The sequence below is a fragment of the Pelodiscus sinensis genome, chromosome 6, assembly GCF_049634645.1.
Source record: "Pelodiscus sinensis isolate JC-2024 chromosome 6, ASM4963464v1, whole genome shotgun sequence".
NCBI classification, from domain to species: Eukaryota; Metazoa; Chordata; order Testudines; family Trionychidae; genus Pelodiscus; species Pelodiscus sinensis.
This window is the reverse complement of record NC_134716.1, coordinates 85,356,591-85,371,553: the sequence shown is the minus strand read 5'-3', so window position 1 is coordinate 85,371,553 and position 14,963 is coordinate 85,356,591. Positions and strand designations below refer to the sequence as shown.

The window sequence follows — 14,963 nt, the reverse complement described above, 5'->3', positions numbered from 1 at the left end:
CTTAAACTTTTTAAGATCGAGGAACAACATTTTTTTTTAAATAAGGAACACTAAGAATTTTTTTGTTGAGGGGGAAAAAAAAGGTGTGTGTGTGTGTGGGGGGGGGGGGAGTTACTGAGCAAAAAAAAAAGTGCCTGCCCCTCTAGAGAGGCCATTTTGAACTCTGTTCTCCATGGCACACCTCCAACTGCCTCGCAGCACACCAGTGTGCTACAGAACAGTTTAAGAAACACTGCTCTATAGCTTACGCTATAAAGTCTGCTGATTCTCAGCTTAGGCTGTAGAGTGCCCTACATCTCTGGCTGTAAGCAGTCTGCCTGCCAGTCTGCTGATTGTGTACATTTGATGAGGTGGTAATATTTACCCAAAGATGAACCAAACTGAAGAGGGTGAAAAAGCTCTAAGTTAGCAGCTGCTTAAACAATTAAGCAAACATCACTGCTAAAGAGATTCAGAATTGGCACTTCACATGAGGCCAAAGATTTAACTCCTGTGGTATCAATTTGGTACTTTTTAAATGGACTAAGTTCACTTTTAAAAGTAAAACTTTTAGTAGTATGCTTTTATTGCTCGAGTCAGTGATTTGAATCACACAGACAACAGGAAGTACAAACGCTATTCATAATACTTGTATTGCAACGCTTCCAAACAGGAATGGTTCTGTAGGCCATAAAAAGCCTCGGAGAACAAACTTGTTAACATGCTGAATTATAAAAATGCATGAATAGTATAGCCTGAAGAATGAGTTTCCTGTAATTTGATTGCTCATTTCTATACCCATCACTAGCTTTTACTTCAGGAAGCAAGTAGCATTGTGCAGAGTTTGATAACAGTTTGTATTTGCTAGTCCTCACGTTCGGTTTTCCACGTAAACAGGATTCTTAGTATGGAAGTCTGTTTTTAGGTCATGGTGCCTATAACTACCAATTTAAATATGTGTGAAGTAAAACATATGCTATAATTACAAATTTCATAACTGATAGTTTGGAGAGTTCAAAACCCTATTCAAATCAAAAGTGGTGTTCACTGAAATGTACAGGCAGCTAAAATGCTTCATATATGGGAAATTAAGGCACATTAAACATTCTGGGGGAGACATTCAAAGACAAATGGCAGTTTGGTGCATAACATTTTGCTTTTGACAATTTCCCCTCTGTTTCATCTGCATGATAGCCCTGACATTTGACATTTTACACAGTACATGCTGTGTACATAAACATGCATACATTGAAATGGCAAATTATGAGATATACAAAAAATACAGTATCTTTAGACATAAAGCTGCCTTGTTTCAAATCTTAACACTTCCTCCACACATATGAACTACATGAAATCTTGGGGAAAAGACTGTCCCCTTTGACTAGTATTCTACCGCATGACATCAAAAGCGTTCAGTTAATTCTGATGAAATACAGAACTCACTAGACCAGATTACGTAGTGACAAAATGAGAGGTTCCCCATAATTATCTGCACTAACTGATATCCAGCCTTTAAGTCACAAACTTGACAACAGGATAGGAGGAGATGAATATCATGCTCGACACCTAAATATTAAGTGTAGACAGACAGGAAATAAAACCTGTACCCTCAATTCAACCTTGAGTTGCAGCTCTGTTAAATCTAGCCAACACTATGTTTCCTGGTAGGCTAAGCCCATTAATTCATGCATGAGTAAAGCTGATTTTAACTCACCATCGTGGGAGTCAAGTATTCAATAGTTCTAAAAGAATACTCAGAATGTAACAATTCTGGGTTTTGCAAGTTAGCAGATCACTGGTAGTATACAGAATACCAGCTGTGGAAGAACCATATGGTATACATCTAAATTATGTCCTAGTTAATCTCACAAATTGAAGTTTCTGCATTCCATCTGTTCCTTATCCAGAATAAACAGACTTGCAGGATACCACTGTCCCCTAAATCACACACTTACATCTGCTTCCAGCCAAACACATGATGGAATACCAAAGTCATGAAGAGTAGAAGATTTTACTTTATCTCAAAGTCACACTAACTCCTAAAAAAACCAAGTCCCCTTCTTTACCAAGAGGAAGTCTGTAATTCAAATAACCTAACAAATGGTTCACCAATATTAGATACCAAAAAGATGTTCTGCAATTTCTTCCTTTCAGTTAAATGCTCTAGAAAAAAAATACATTTTATTGTCCGATTCTTATTTTGGTTAGCACTTTGTTCCTAAACCCATGTCTCTACAATTTCTATTGGGGATAACAGGATGGAAATGCATTCTCTCCTGCCAAACACAAACTTTTTTACTGTAAAAGTTACAGTAAATGTTAATAACAGTTTGATTTTAAGGTTATTCCAAGTATTTGGATATGGAGATGATCTATTTGGACAAGAAATTATCAGAAAGGAAGAGTGTAAAGGAATTCCTTAGCATTTTAGGAAAGCCATTATGGAACACCACAGTTATGTGATTTTATGAAAAAATTACTCATCTCTCAAAAGTGATTTGAGAAGTTTCCCAAGAACAGATTAAATAGTTTAACAATTGGTACCCTTTGCTCAGTAGCTAAGTTTCTTTCTATTTACTTACTGAATGGGTATTAATGATTTCCTCAATGGAGATGTATATGACCGGTTTGCTGAGGGTTACCATGTCAGAGTACTCATCAATATTGAATTTCTCTTCTGGCTCAGGAACATCACATGCTGTCTGAAAAAAATTCCTAAGGAAGGTGTAAGATGAAAAAGGTGAAATACGTGTACAATAATAAAAACAGCATAGTTTAGCTAACTGTAGAGAACTGGAATTAACTTGTTTAAAATGCAAGTTATAGGACCATTTCTACTTTATCAAATCTATATAGGAGTGCCAGAGTACAAATCATAAGCAGCATGTCACAATATAAATGGGAATGCTTAAATGTTACTTCTCCCTAGACAGAACAGCAGACTTATTTCTTAAAAAAAAAGATTTTCCTTTGTCAGCTACAAAGTTGTAAGCAAGTTGGCATATCTTTTTGATGTTCTGAGACCCGTACTCTACAACCTGGATTAAAAAAAAAATCCTCCAGAAAATAATCTTATGTATACTAATACAAGTTGCCAGCAAGTTCAATTATAACTTGAATTAATGGACCATAAAGTGGATAGAAAGCAGACTATATTGTTGGGCTCAACAGATAGTGACTGATGTTCAATTTGCAGCCAGTATCTAGTGCAGTGCATGAGGGGTCAGTCCCAGGGCTAGTTTTGTTCAGCATCTTCATTAATGAGCTGGATGATGGGGTGGATTGTACCCTCAGAAAGTTTGTGGATGACACCAAGATAGGGGGAGAGGCAGATATGCTTGAGGATAGGGAATTCGGTCCAGAGTGACCTAGACAAACTGGAGGACTGGGCCAAAATACATCGAATGAGATTCAACAAGTGCACATTTCTGCACTTAGGACAGAAGAATCCCATGCATGGCTACAGGCTGGGGACCAACTGGCTAAGCAGCAGTTCTGTAGTAAAGGACCCGATGATAACATTGGATGTGAAACTAGATACAAGTCAGCGTGGCCTTGTTACCCATTTGGCAGTGGTGAGTCCACATTCAGAATAATATATCCAGTTTTGGGTTCCCCACTGTAGAAATGATGTGGACAAAATGGGGAGAGTCCAGCAGAGGGCACCAAAAATGATTAAGGGGCTCGGGCATGTGACTTGAGAAGAGGCTGAGTGAACTGGTCTTATTTAGTCTGCAGAAGAGAAGAATGAAGGGGGCTTTAATAGTAGCATTCAACTACCTGAAGCAAGAGTTCCAAAGAGGATGGAGCTAGGCTATTCTCAGCCGTGGCAGATGACAGAACAAAGCAGCAATGGTCTCAAGTTGCAGTGGGGGAGGAATAGGTTGGACATCTGGAAAAATTATTTTACTAGGAGGGTGGTGAAGTCCTGGAATAAGTTACTTAGAGAATGTGGTAGAATCTCCATCCTCAGAAGTTTACACAGCCCGGCTTGACACAGCTTTGGCTGGAATGATTTAGTTGGGGTTGGGTCCTGCTTTGAGTAGGGGATTAGACTAGATGACCTCCTGAGGTCTCTTCTAACCCTCATCTATGATTTTAAGTTGTCAATGTCCAGTCTGATAACACTGCTGTGTAGACATAGCCTATTTCGGAATAACTAACATTATTATTATTATTAACAACAACTAACATTATTCCAAAATAACATAGTCCAAGTCTGCTCTACAAGCAGTTATTTCAACATAATGTCGAGCTGGAGGACTTCTTACTCTGACTCCTATAACTCTCATTTTACGAGGCTCAAGGGAAGTTGGAGGAAGAATGCTCTAACTCGGACTTCCTGCTATGTAGACAGCACTGAAAGCCAAAATAAACTATTTTGGACTTAATCTATGCAATTGACATAGCTCAAGTTGCGTAGCTTATTTCTTCTTTACTCCTCTGTTCTATAGATATGTCTATACATGGCAGTCAGATATGTTACATTTAAACACATTTAAAATCCCTGTGCTGCTCCATTGGAATGTTTAAACTATTAAGTGCTCAGGGTCAATGCATACAATATAAGGATTTAAGGGAAAAAAGTTACAGGATTGCTCATATATAGCCTCTAAATGAAGATTACGTAATAGTCCTTAATTTTTTTCATATAGTGGAGACCTTTCTAAAAGGAATAATTAATGTACATTTGAATTGTTCTGCTGTTAAGATAATTTCATGATCATAACCACTCCAAAAATACAAGGTAAAACACAAATTTGAAATTGTTTCTTTGCAACACAAAAGGTCTCTTGGGAAAATCCAGATATTCTAGCACAATATTTTAAGTGTCATTTCCTACAATTGTTTCAACTGAGATGGAGGAAGTAAAAAACACACACACAGCTCTTCCCTGGCTGGGAAATAGTTCACCTTTACAAAAAGAATATTCTCAGCCACCCGACTGACAAAACAATCAGTTGTTCAGCTTACTTAAAGCAAGCATTACTGGGTGTGCGTTATACAATGAAATGCTCCATTAGACTCATTACTTCATTTTGCACTAAAAATTCTTAATTGGACTGAATTCTGATGGTCAATACCAGAATTACTTACTAAGCCAGGGGTTGTCAACCTTTTCAAACCCAGGAGCCAAACTACATTAATATACAGAACAAGTGGTCAGCAAAGAGCCAGTATAAAAATGCTCATTTGCATGACTGAAAATATACAACTTAGTATTATTGATAATTGACAATGATTAATAATAGCATAAAAGAAACTTTGTACTCACAGACTTTATTTAATGGGACTTCTGCTAATGCCAGGGCTGCAGGAATCAAGGTTGAGGTGTATGAGGGGCTCAGGGCAGGGGGTTGGGATGTGTGGGAGATGCTGGGGGCTGGGTATGGGAAGTAGAGTATGAGGGGGGAGGGGGAGGGTTGGGGCCTGATTACTTTACCTGGCTAGGCTGCTGCACCTGGCCAGCAGTGTCTAGACAAGGGGCTGGGCCCAGATTGCTGCAGCCAGATCATGGCCTCCCCTTCTACTCATCCTGCAGAGTGTGTGTGTGTGTGTGTGGGGGGGGGGGGGGTTGAGGACTGACCCACAGGGGAAAAAAAAAAAAAAAAAAAAAAAAAAAAAAAAAAAAAAAAAGAGTCAGGGACCAACAAGCAAGAAGCATAAAAACCCAAAGAAACAAAAAGCCCTCCTAAAACCCTCAATCCTGATATGGCCCCTAACTGAGACACTTCACTTTCCTGGTGGGGAGGGAGGGGTAGGGAAGACTGAGGTTCAAGGCCTCAAGCCAAATTAACACTTTTGAGGTTCCAGGGTTAATGGATTTTGTGGGGGCCTCTAGGCTCTGAGGTGGAGCCAAAAATGAGTTCAGTGTGCAGGACAGATCCTACTCACTAGTAGCTAGGGACGGGGGTGCGGGATCTGGGCAGAAGGTGGGTACAGGAGAGGGCAAGGGTGCAGAGTCTGGCTGAGAGGGGGCAAAAGCAGGACAGGCATGGGTAGATGTCTGGCAGGGGGAGGGGGAAGGAGCAGGCTGGGGGCGTGGGGTCTCTGCTTGGGGGGGTATGAGTGAGGGGGTTGGCGATGCAGGGTCAGGCATGAGAGGAAAGGGCAGGGAGCACTCATTTTCTCTCCACACGCTGCTCCCAGCACTGTGTTGAAGGCACGGCCTCCTGCTACTCCCATTGACTGGAATCCAATTAGAGTAGTAGGGAAAAGCCTCCAGGCAGCACCTTCATCCACATGCTGCTGCTCCCCCTCTCCTGGCAGGGGGAAATGGCAGCACGAGGAGCCGCTTCTTCCCTGATTGTGCAGTGAGGCTCAGGGCTCTCTCACCACGTCCCCACCCTCACCTGCAGGAAGCTGGCGCGCCAATCTTGTGGAGTGGAGGGGCACGATGCTGGAGCGCCTGTGCAAGCTTCACATTGCAGGGGCAAACAAGGGAGCTGCGCTCAAGCTGACACACACATTTGGCTCCATACTGAGCCATAGGTTGCTGACCTTTGTGCTAAACAATAGTACAAGTTGAACCTCAGGGACTCCTGGCCTAGCAAGAGCCATGGTCCTGGACGACTACAGATGTTGCTTGACCAAAGAGCCCCAGCCACAGAGGTTGCCAGTGGCTGGGAGCTCAGCCTGCTGCCTGGGGTGTGGATCCGCTGCTGGCTGAGGGCAGGAAGCTCTTACAGCCAGGAGCAGGAAAGCTGCCACTGGCTGGAGATGTGGAGCCACTGATGATTGGGGTCAGGGAAGCCTCTTCTGGTGGGGGACATGGAGCCCTATTGGCCAGAGTGATGCGGCAGCTGGGAGTGAAGCCCTGTCACCGTCTGGGGGCAGCATGGTGGCCAGGCTGGTGACCAGGAGGGGAGCCCTGGGAGAGCCCCACACCTGACCTCTCCTGGTCTGGCAAACTTCCTCCTTTCAAGGCCACTCAGGTCCTAGATCAGAGGGTGCTGGACCAGGGGAATCCAACCCGTATAAACTGGAAATCAAGCATGTTATTTTCCCATGACAGAGCAGGATTACGCATTAATGTGGGTGTAACCTGAACAAAACAAAATTTTATACAATTATAGTCAAGTGAACAGATTAGGTGACCTGCACAGTTTACATTGTATAAACATTTGCATGAGCTTTTCGCACCTGAATTTCTGGTATGTCTGCGACAGGTAAGTATTCATAGATGAAAGGTGTGCACTCTCTCCTTCAAAGAGTTTGTTAGAAGCAGCGTGCTGAAGGACTTTTGCCACACAACCTAAATTCCTCCTCTGGTCAGGGTGTATCTGGCCTCCAGCTGTTATGTCAATTATATCAAAGCCATCAGGAGCAACAATGGCTGGATTCATGTAGCGATAGTACAGGAGATTTCCAACAATCTATAGAAGAAATACTTTTGATTTTTTTTTCTTCCCTGATGTACATTACTACATTCTTAAAAAGCCACCAAAAGACTACATATTTCCTGGTTCAAACTCTATCATCTCTTAGTTTATTTTTTTAACAAAGCAATCTGTGAAAATAATTTCAGATGCAATTAACTAGTTAGCTAATTGGAAAATCTAGTGATCCCATAAGAGATAAAAAGTGTTTTTAGTAATGGGCACTTACACCAGGAGTATATTAACTGGTTTAAAAAGAATGGGGAAAGAGTTTTCGCCCCAAGATTTCTCATTTAATCAGATTTTTGGCCAGGTCTAATTTTTAAAAAGTCACATCTTTTAAAAAAAAATGTCTAAATATCTGAAATTTTGGATGCATATATTGAGTTATTATAAATCCCCCTCTCATGCAAATAAGATTCCCATTAGTATCCAATTTCAATTGAGTCAAACACTATGGCTGTGTCTAGACTGGCCAGTTTTTCCAGAAAATCAGCCGCTTTTCCAGAAAAACTTGCCAGCTGTCTACAATGGCCGCTTGAATTTCCGCAAAAGCACTAACTTCCTACTGTAAGAAATCAGTGCTTCTTGCGGAAATACTATGCTGCTCCCGTTCAGGCAAAAGTCCCTTTTGCGCAAAAGGGCCAGTGTAGACAGCTGAGATTTGTTTTCCGCAAAAAAGCCCCGATCGCGAAAATGGCAATTGGGGCTTTTTTGCAGAAAAGTGCTTTTGTGGAAAAGCGTCCGTGCCAATCTAGACGCTCTGTTCCGAAAATGCTTTTAACGGAAAACTTTTCCGTTAAAGCATTTCCAGAAAATCATGCCAATCTAGTAGTCTATGAGGATAGATATTCGTAACATCTCTGCTTCCTGCTTTTAGGTAGAATAGGAAGTACAGAGTAATTTTTTGTAAAGATTTTAAATGTTTTTGTAAATATCATCAATGAGAGCTGGCAAGAAAAGAGTTTTCCTGTCCTGTGAATATTTGGGAGTGAAGATTCCCATTCAGCTCTACAATGAAACTCAGAACTTTTTCAATTTTTGAGGAAAAACCAGGATGGGCAGTAAAGAGACAAACTAGGCCCAAACAAGTCAGTAGCCCAGGGATCAGGACATTCACATGAGATATGTTTCTGTTCATACTCTGCCCGATTTGGAGCAGGGGCTTCAATGAGGATCTCTCTAAACAGGAGAGAATGGCTTATCCACTTGGCTATTGGTTGGTTTTCAGAAACTCCCTCTTCTGTTACAGTAGAGTACTTGACACTATACTAAACCAAGAGATGGACTCCTGACCCTCTAATACTTACTTTCCTTTGGCAGTCTGCCCCAGCCCAAGCCTGGTCACTAAATGGAGAGTTTGGCTTTTGAATTGTAAGGTTCAATCACATGATGAGCTGTGCTGGTCAGTGGACAGGGTAGAGGTGTCTTGTGATTGAATCAGTTTACCGTGCATTTAGGGGTAGTTGTCAGATGTTTTAAAATTTGGTTAATTTATAGTGATCCCACACTGTAGTGATGGGACCAAAGAAATTCTTGTAAATGTTTACTGTAAACAATATTAACTGTATTGTTTATTATTACGTAAAACCAGAATAAATTTAACAGTTGAAATTATTTAAAATCAAAATGATTCTAGATAAAAACTAAAAAAACCCAATGTCTTCTGAAGGATACTTGAAACATCCTCAAACTAAATCTTGATTCACTACAATTCTATTAAAAAAAGAAACACAGATATTGACAGTTGTACTGAAGCCAATATATCTAATTAAAGCAAGATGCAAGCCCTGCAGTTGTGTGGAAGGCAAAGAGAATGACTTCACACTGCCTTCTGCAGAATACAATGGTTCTAAAGATTAAGAGAAGGATATCGTGCCAAGAGCATTCTGTAGCACTTGACAGCACACGCACTTCAGTCTAGACAATGTCACATTCTCACAACTTCTACAAGTATCTTAAACAAGCATAGTGGCTGGATTACGATTAACTCACTGTTTGCTAAGAACTCTGCCCAATTGTTTTTAAATAGAATATTAAAAATCACTTGAAGCAATTTGTGATAAGTGTTCTAATTTCACTTCAGCAGATTTAAAATTACCAAACTATGGTCATGTTCTATACAATATCACTTCTGAAGCAAAATTAAGCAAGTAAATATTTCTAGCTTCCTACAAAGTACCACTGAGCTGATTTTCAATGGTGCTGGCCAATTGACTTCTACAAGTGCTGCAGATGCTCAGCACCACTGATTATTCTTTTAAGTCAGGCAATAGTCATACATGGAATTCCTCTTATTCACCCACATACATTTCTATACAAATAGAACTATTAATTCCTTAGAAAGCTTATATGCAATCAATCTCACTTTTGGCATAAGCGTAAAGAATAAGCTGCGGACAGATCACCCTCACAAATCTACCTTTAATAGTTCATCTTCTGTTGCATCTGGGAATTTTTCATGAAGCGAATTCTTCAGAACTTTGGCTATATATCTCATTCCATAACTACATACAGAACAGATGAAAAAAGGAAAATAATGGAAAGACTTAGATGAAACAAACAAATCATTGCATTCAACCAAGATACTGCATTTTCACCACAGACTAACCACTTAACACACAAAACAAGATGATAATGGAAAACCCAAGGATTTACAATATAGATGTTCACTAGGTATTGTATCATATTTGGAATATTGAATGAATATGGAGGAATTGTTCCCTCTGTTGGACAACTAATATTGTAAAGGTAGATGCCTATTTTTACTGAATCCTGCATCAAATGTTACAGCAAATTAACTGGGGTTACCAGATTCATAATTTGGCACTTACGGCATCATAGTGAGAGATGAGAAAATGGACACAAGGACTTTATCAGTTACTGCTCTCAAGCTTTGAATGGAGGACTCCAGTTTATTTACCACTTCTGAATGTTCTAATGCTTGTTCTGTTGTTACATCATACGGCAGTTTACTGCAAATGCAAGAGAGGTATTTAATGGGCTAAACTAAACTGTATACAGCATCTGTAAAGTTACAAAAATATTTTAAAACAGTTTATTTCATGCTACACAGTCTCAACTCTTTTTCAAGTGTATTTCACAGCCCAGATAAACAAGGGACTTACAACATCCTATTCTTCAAATGCATTTAAAAAAATCCCAAACCTCACCAGTATTATCAGTTCATTTCTTTAAAGTGAAAAAAAAAATCCAGGGAAATGATATAAACTGCCCTCTTCCAGATACAAAGAAAAACATATGCATTCTAGTGTGAGGGTTCTTTTATATGCCGAGAGGACAGATGGCTCAGAAGTTAGATGGTTAAACTTGGAACTCGGGAAACAAGACTCCATTCCCTGCTCAGTCACATGTGCCTTGGTTTCCTCACAGCAGTGTTTGAGAATGGGGGTACTTAAGACAAACAAGTGTCATAAGCTGATCTGTCCTTGTGGTTCCAGTCTTTCAGTCAGAGCTGCAAACATTGGCTCTCTGTGTGAATGCAAAGCTCTTTTGGAGTCAATATGGCTCTGTAATGGTGCTGGGTCCAGGTTAGCAGATTTGATTGCAGGCTCTGGGTGTAAGTTTATAAGCTACTTTTAGAGACCTTCACTATGCTACAAAATAACAATACTAGCACTAATTACATCTTAGCAAAAACATATATTAAGCCTTGTTATATTATACTGAAATAGAGCATCACAAGCACACCCCTTAGATGCATCTTCATAGATACTTATGGAAGATACAAGAAGCTTCACTCAAGGAGAAGAGGACCTGACATGAGGAATCACTCAAATGTTAATAGAATGAAGATAAACTATTCTATTTTCTCACTTACCTGGCCTCTCCAGTCTGCATTTCCAGCTGGTTTACCCATGCCTTATATACTTCCACAGGGCTGGTATTGATTAGGAGGGATTTGTCATCCATTATTTCCTTTACCACTGGGGCCAACAGCTGACGCAGAGTGTTCTGTCCACGAGCACTTCGATTGAAGCTGACAACCATCTTAATGACAGTAGGATTTCCAGTAACTATATCCTGTATCTGATCTACTTTGGAACTGCATTAAAAACAAAAATACTTAAATGAACTATAACCCATTTTCTGATTTTCTGTATACAAGTTTCAAAAGTTAGAACATTGCTTAGTTCCTAAGTGGTTCGGTACAGATTAATTTTTATTTGATGACTTTCTTAAATTGATAAATCATTCATCTGTGAACTAAAATAAAGATTAAAATATAGAAGTGGCTCTGACAATGACTGACAGGAATTCATAATTTTAACTAGAACCTGATTTAGGGCCAGTTCTGGGAACAATTTAAGCACATGCCTTCAGTGTTCTGCTAATATGAGCCTTTTCAATTACTGCCCATCACAGAATGAGTCTTTTGCTTATTCCATACTTACAAATTACATTTGTGAAGAAAAATAAAAGCTCTGAAATAACTGCAGAGTCAAGCAAAAAGCAGTAACAAAGAAGCCAAAACAGTTGAACTAAAATACAAGTATTTATCTCCAGGATTAAGTCAAAATTTAATATTATTCAGGCTTTGCTTCTCTAGGTTCAGGGAGGCGCTCTCTGGTAATGTATAAACATTTATAATAGCTTTTGACTGAAAGTTAAGTCCCACTGATATACCACTTTAATTTCCCCACTAACAAATAAAAGTATAGTTTGACATCAAATGAAAAGCAAGTTTAAGAAAGCCTTTGAAAAGCAAACAGCCTACTCCAGAGGAGGAAGGAGGCTCTAGTCAATGTACATACTTTATCTCCTCTTCTAGAGCGGTTTTAAAAAGCTTGAGAAGCAGGTATTCTTCTCGCTGATTGGAGGCATAGTTGTACAAAGTAAAAATGACGGTATCCATGAACTTTGTTGATCTGTTCTGTGGCATCTGGAAAATCAGCTTAGCCAGATACATGGGATTAGTCTAAGAAAGAAACATTATGAAGGGTGATTTCTATATTGCTAAAATGATAAAAAAAATTGTCTCCCTACCTTCACAAGCCATAAGAAGTCTGCTCTCCTTTGAATGGACATTTATTTCTTCCATAAACACTAATAAAAGTTGTGTTTGTACAGATAAGGCCATAGTCTCATAATGGTCACCATTAAAAACTTCACAACTGTGCTTTTGGCCTAATTTTAAAGCAGTATTCACCACACTGAGTAGAAGGCTATTTAACACAAAGCCTAGAGAATACCGCAAATACTGCGGTGCTAGTTACCTGCAAATGTCAATTTTAAGAATTTTAATGGCTACCCCACTGAGTGCTGTACTCTATGAACCACATCTCCACATGGAAAACCAAGTGAAGCCAGTAATAAGCACACATCACTATGTAAGTTGATTTTTTTTGAACAGATAGCCTATCTGAAATATACATTCATAGTAGAACCTCAAAGTTAGCACCTTGGGAACGGAAGTTGTTTGCAACTCTGAAATGTTTGTAATTCTGAACAAACCTTGTGGTGCTTTTCAAAATTTTAAAACTGAACACTGACTTAATACTGCTTTGAAACTTTACTAAGAAGAACAAAAACAAGCTGCTAAAAATGAAGAGAAACCAGCATATAATCCACAGTACTGTATTTGCTTTTTTGTGTGTCTCTGCTGTTGCCGTATTCCTGTTCCAAATGAGGCCTATGGTTGACTGGTCAGTTCATAACTGAGGTTCTACTGTAGCTAATTAGCTGACATGGACATTAAGTGTTCAGAAGTTTTGCCTATGTGCTGTGTAACAGTGTAATCATCATCCACATTGATGCCACTTAGAATAATTACTCAAGTTTTACTTTATAAGGCCATCACATTTTAGAAGTTTTAAATCTGATATTTTTGGGACATCCATACTATGGTGTTTTGCTATTTCACCAAAGATATTTTATCTTCCCCAAAGCTTAGCTTCCTTTGAGTTAAAACACTCCTGATTTTTTTTGGGGTGGGGGGTGGGGGGGATGCATACAGCCTCACCCCTTTAAATAAGAAGTGGGGGAGTGAAACAATCTCTCTGGACAAATATGGGAGTCTTCTAAAGAAAAACTTACCCAAATTCAGATTGGTAAGTGGACAAATGAACAACAATAGACACATCACTTAATAAAATGTCTATTGCCCCACAACTTTTCCCCAAAACACACTAACACGTATTTTCAGCTTCAAAAGATAATTTTCCCACCTCATATTTGAACTATACAAGGTTGAATCTCTGAAATCAGGATTCTCCGGCTCCAGAAATATCGGATATTGCCAGACCAGAGTCCCCCAGTGAGTGGGACTGGCTAGGGTCAGGAGCACAGCTCAGGCTGGTGGCAGCTGGGCCAATGGTGGGGAGCACAGCCCTCACTGGGCTGAGGGCAGGGAGCCTGGGAGCAGGGCTGACAGTCAGGAGGGGAATCCTGACCTCCCCTGGTCTGGGACCACTCAGGTCCCAAGGGTGCTGGACCAGAGAGGTCCAACCTGTATATCTAAATTGAGTTGACAGGTTGGAGGCGGAGGGCAAAAAGGAAGAGACATAAAACCGAGCAGGCTCATAATACTACGGACAGTTGCACGCTTACAAGAATTTCAAGGAAAAGAACAGCAGCAACTAATCTCTTGTACAATTTAAGGACACTGGAGCAGTTTTCTATTAAGGAAACAAATTTAAATTATGCAGCATTGTCAAGTTTGTTTAAAACAATAATCCAATGAACAAAACTTGCTAGCAGTGCTCAGCTGTGGCCCATAGTAATGTATTTACTGTACACACATCTTCAAAGAAATCTCTCCCAATCATTCTCTTTAGAAGAAATGTACATGCTAAAGTTTTGCTTAAGACAAGCTATTTGGGGGAAAATTATTTCCCACTTTTGCACTTACCTGCAAAAGGTAAAACAGGTGTTGATAGGCCTCCAGCTGTTTTCTCCTCTCTTTGCTCAAGCCTTTGATGCCCTGTTTGTCACCTGTCACCATCTCTTCCACCTGATTTTTGCTTTTTTTGTTTAGCTTCTTGCTGTGTAATACCACATCCTGAAGAAATAATTGAGCCAATATACAGATTCTCACAGAAAAATAAAGCAATACGGTACACTGTCATTTCTCAGCCATCTTAAAGACAGGATGTTTTTATATTAAATCCTTTTACTAAATAACCAATATCAACCCTTTAAATATTTCAATCTTATATAGCATTAACTACACAACATTCACAACTACATCACTTTACTCACAGTTTTATTTAGATTTATTAAAAGGCGCATTATCTTGCATCAGTTAAAATTCACAATAAAAATACATTTGACTGTTCAAATCCACAGTCCCTAGCCCGTGAACTCAAATTGGGCTCCAAAACACAAGTTTTGGAGTGGCAACTACCTGATGTACTCCTATCACCACCTCCCTTTTCCAAGCAGTGGGAAAAATTTGCTGCAGGGTAAAATTTTAATGTAGACTAATGTTCAGGGTACCTTCATATGCGTTTTTGAAAATAAACCGCAGCAAACTCTTTACAATGACATTTAAAATTGGAAGTCAGACTTATTCTATTGCTCGAAAGCAGTTTAAAACCACAAAAAATGTCCGCCTGCTTTTGGGTATTACTGCTGCCCAGTTCT

At 39.6% G+C, this 14,963-nt stretch overlaps 1 protein-coding gene across 6 annotated transcripts in view; it reads right to left on the bottom strand.

Moving 5' to 3' along the window:
• The window catches only part of IQGAP2 (IQ motif containing GTPase activating protein 2), a 214,803-nt gene that overhangs the window by 18,875 nt on the left and 180,965 nt on the right, over positions 1-14,963 (bottom strand). For all 6 annotated transcript variants that reach the window (XM_075932302.1, XM_075932304.1, XM_075932305.1 and 3 more), the window contains 7 exons: positions 14,230-14,379; positions 12,134-12,297; positions 11,200-11,424; positions 10,193-10,333; positions 9,781-9,865; positions 7,123-7,355; positions 2,562-2,694 (listed from right to left, as the gene is read on the bottom strand). In XM_075932302.1, coding sequence (XP_075788417.1) covers positions 2,562-2,694; positions 7,123-7,355; positions 9,781-9,865; positions 10,193-10,333; positions 11,200-11,424; positions 12,134-12,297; positions 14,230-14,379 — 1,131 coding nt within the window. The remainder of the gene's footprint in view (positions 1-2,561; positions 2,695-7,122; positions 7,356-9,780; positions 9,866-10,192; positions 10,334-11,199; positions 11,425-12,133; positions 12,298-14,229; positions 14,380-14,963) is intronic.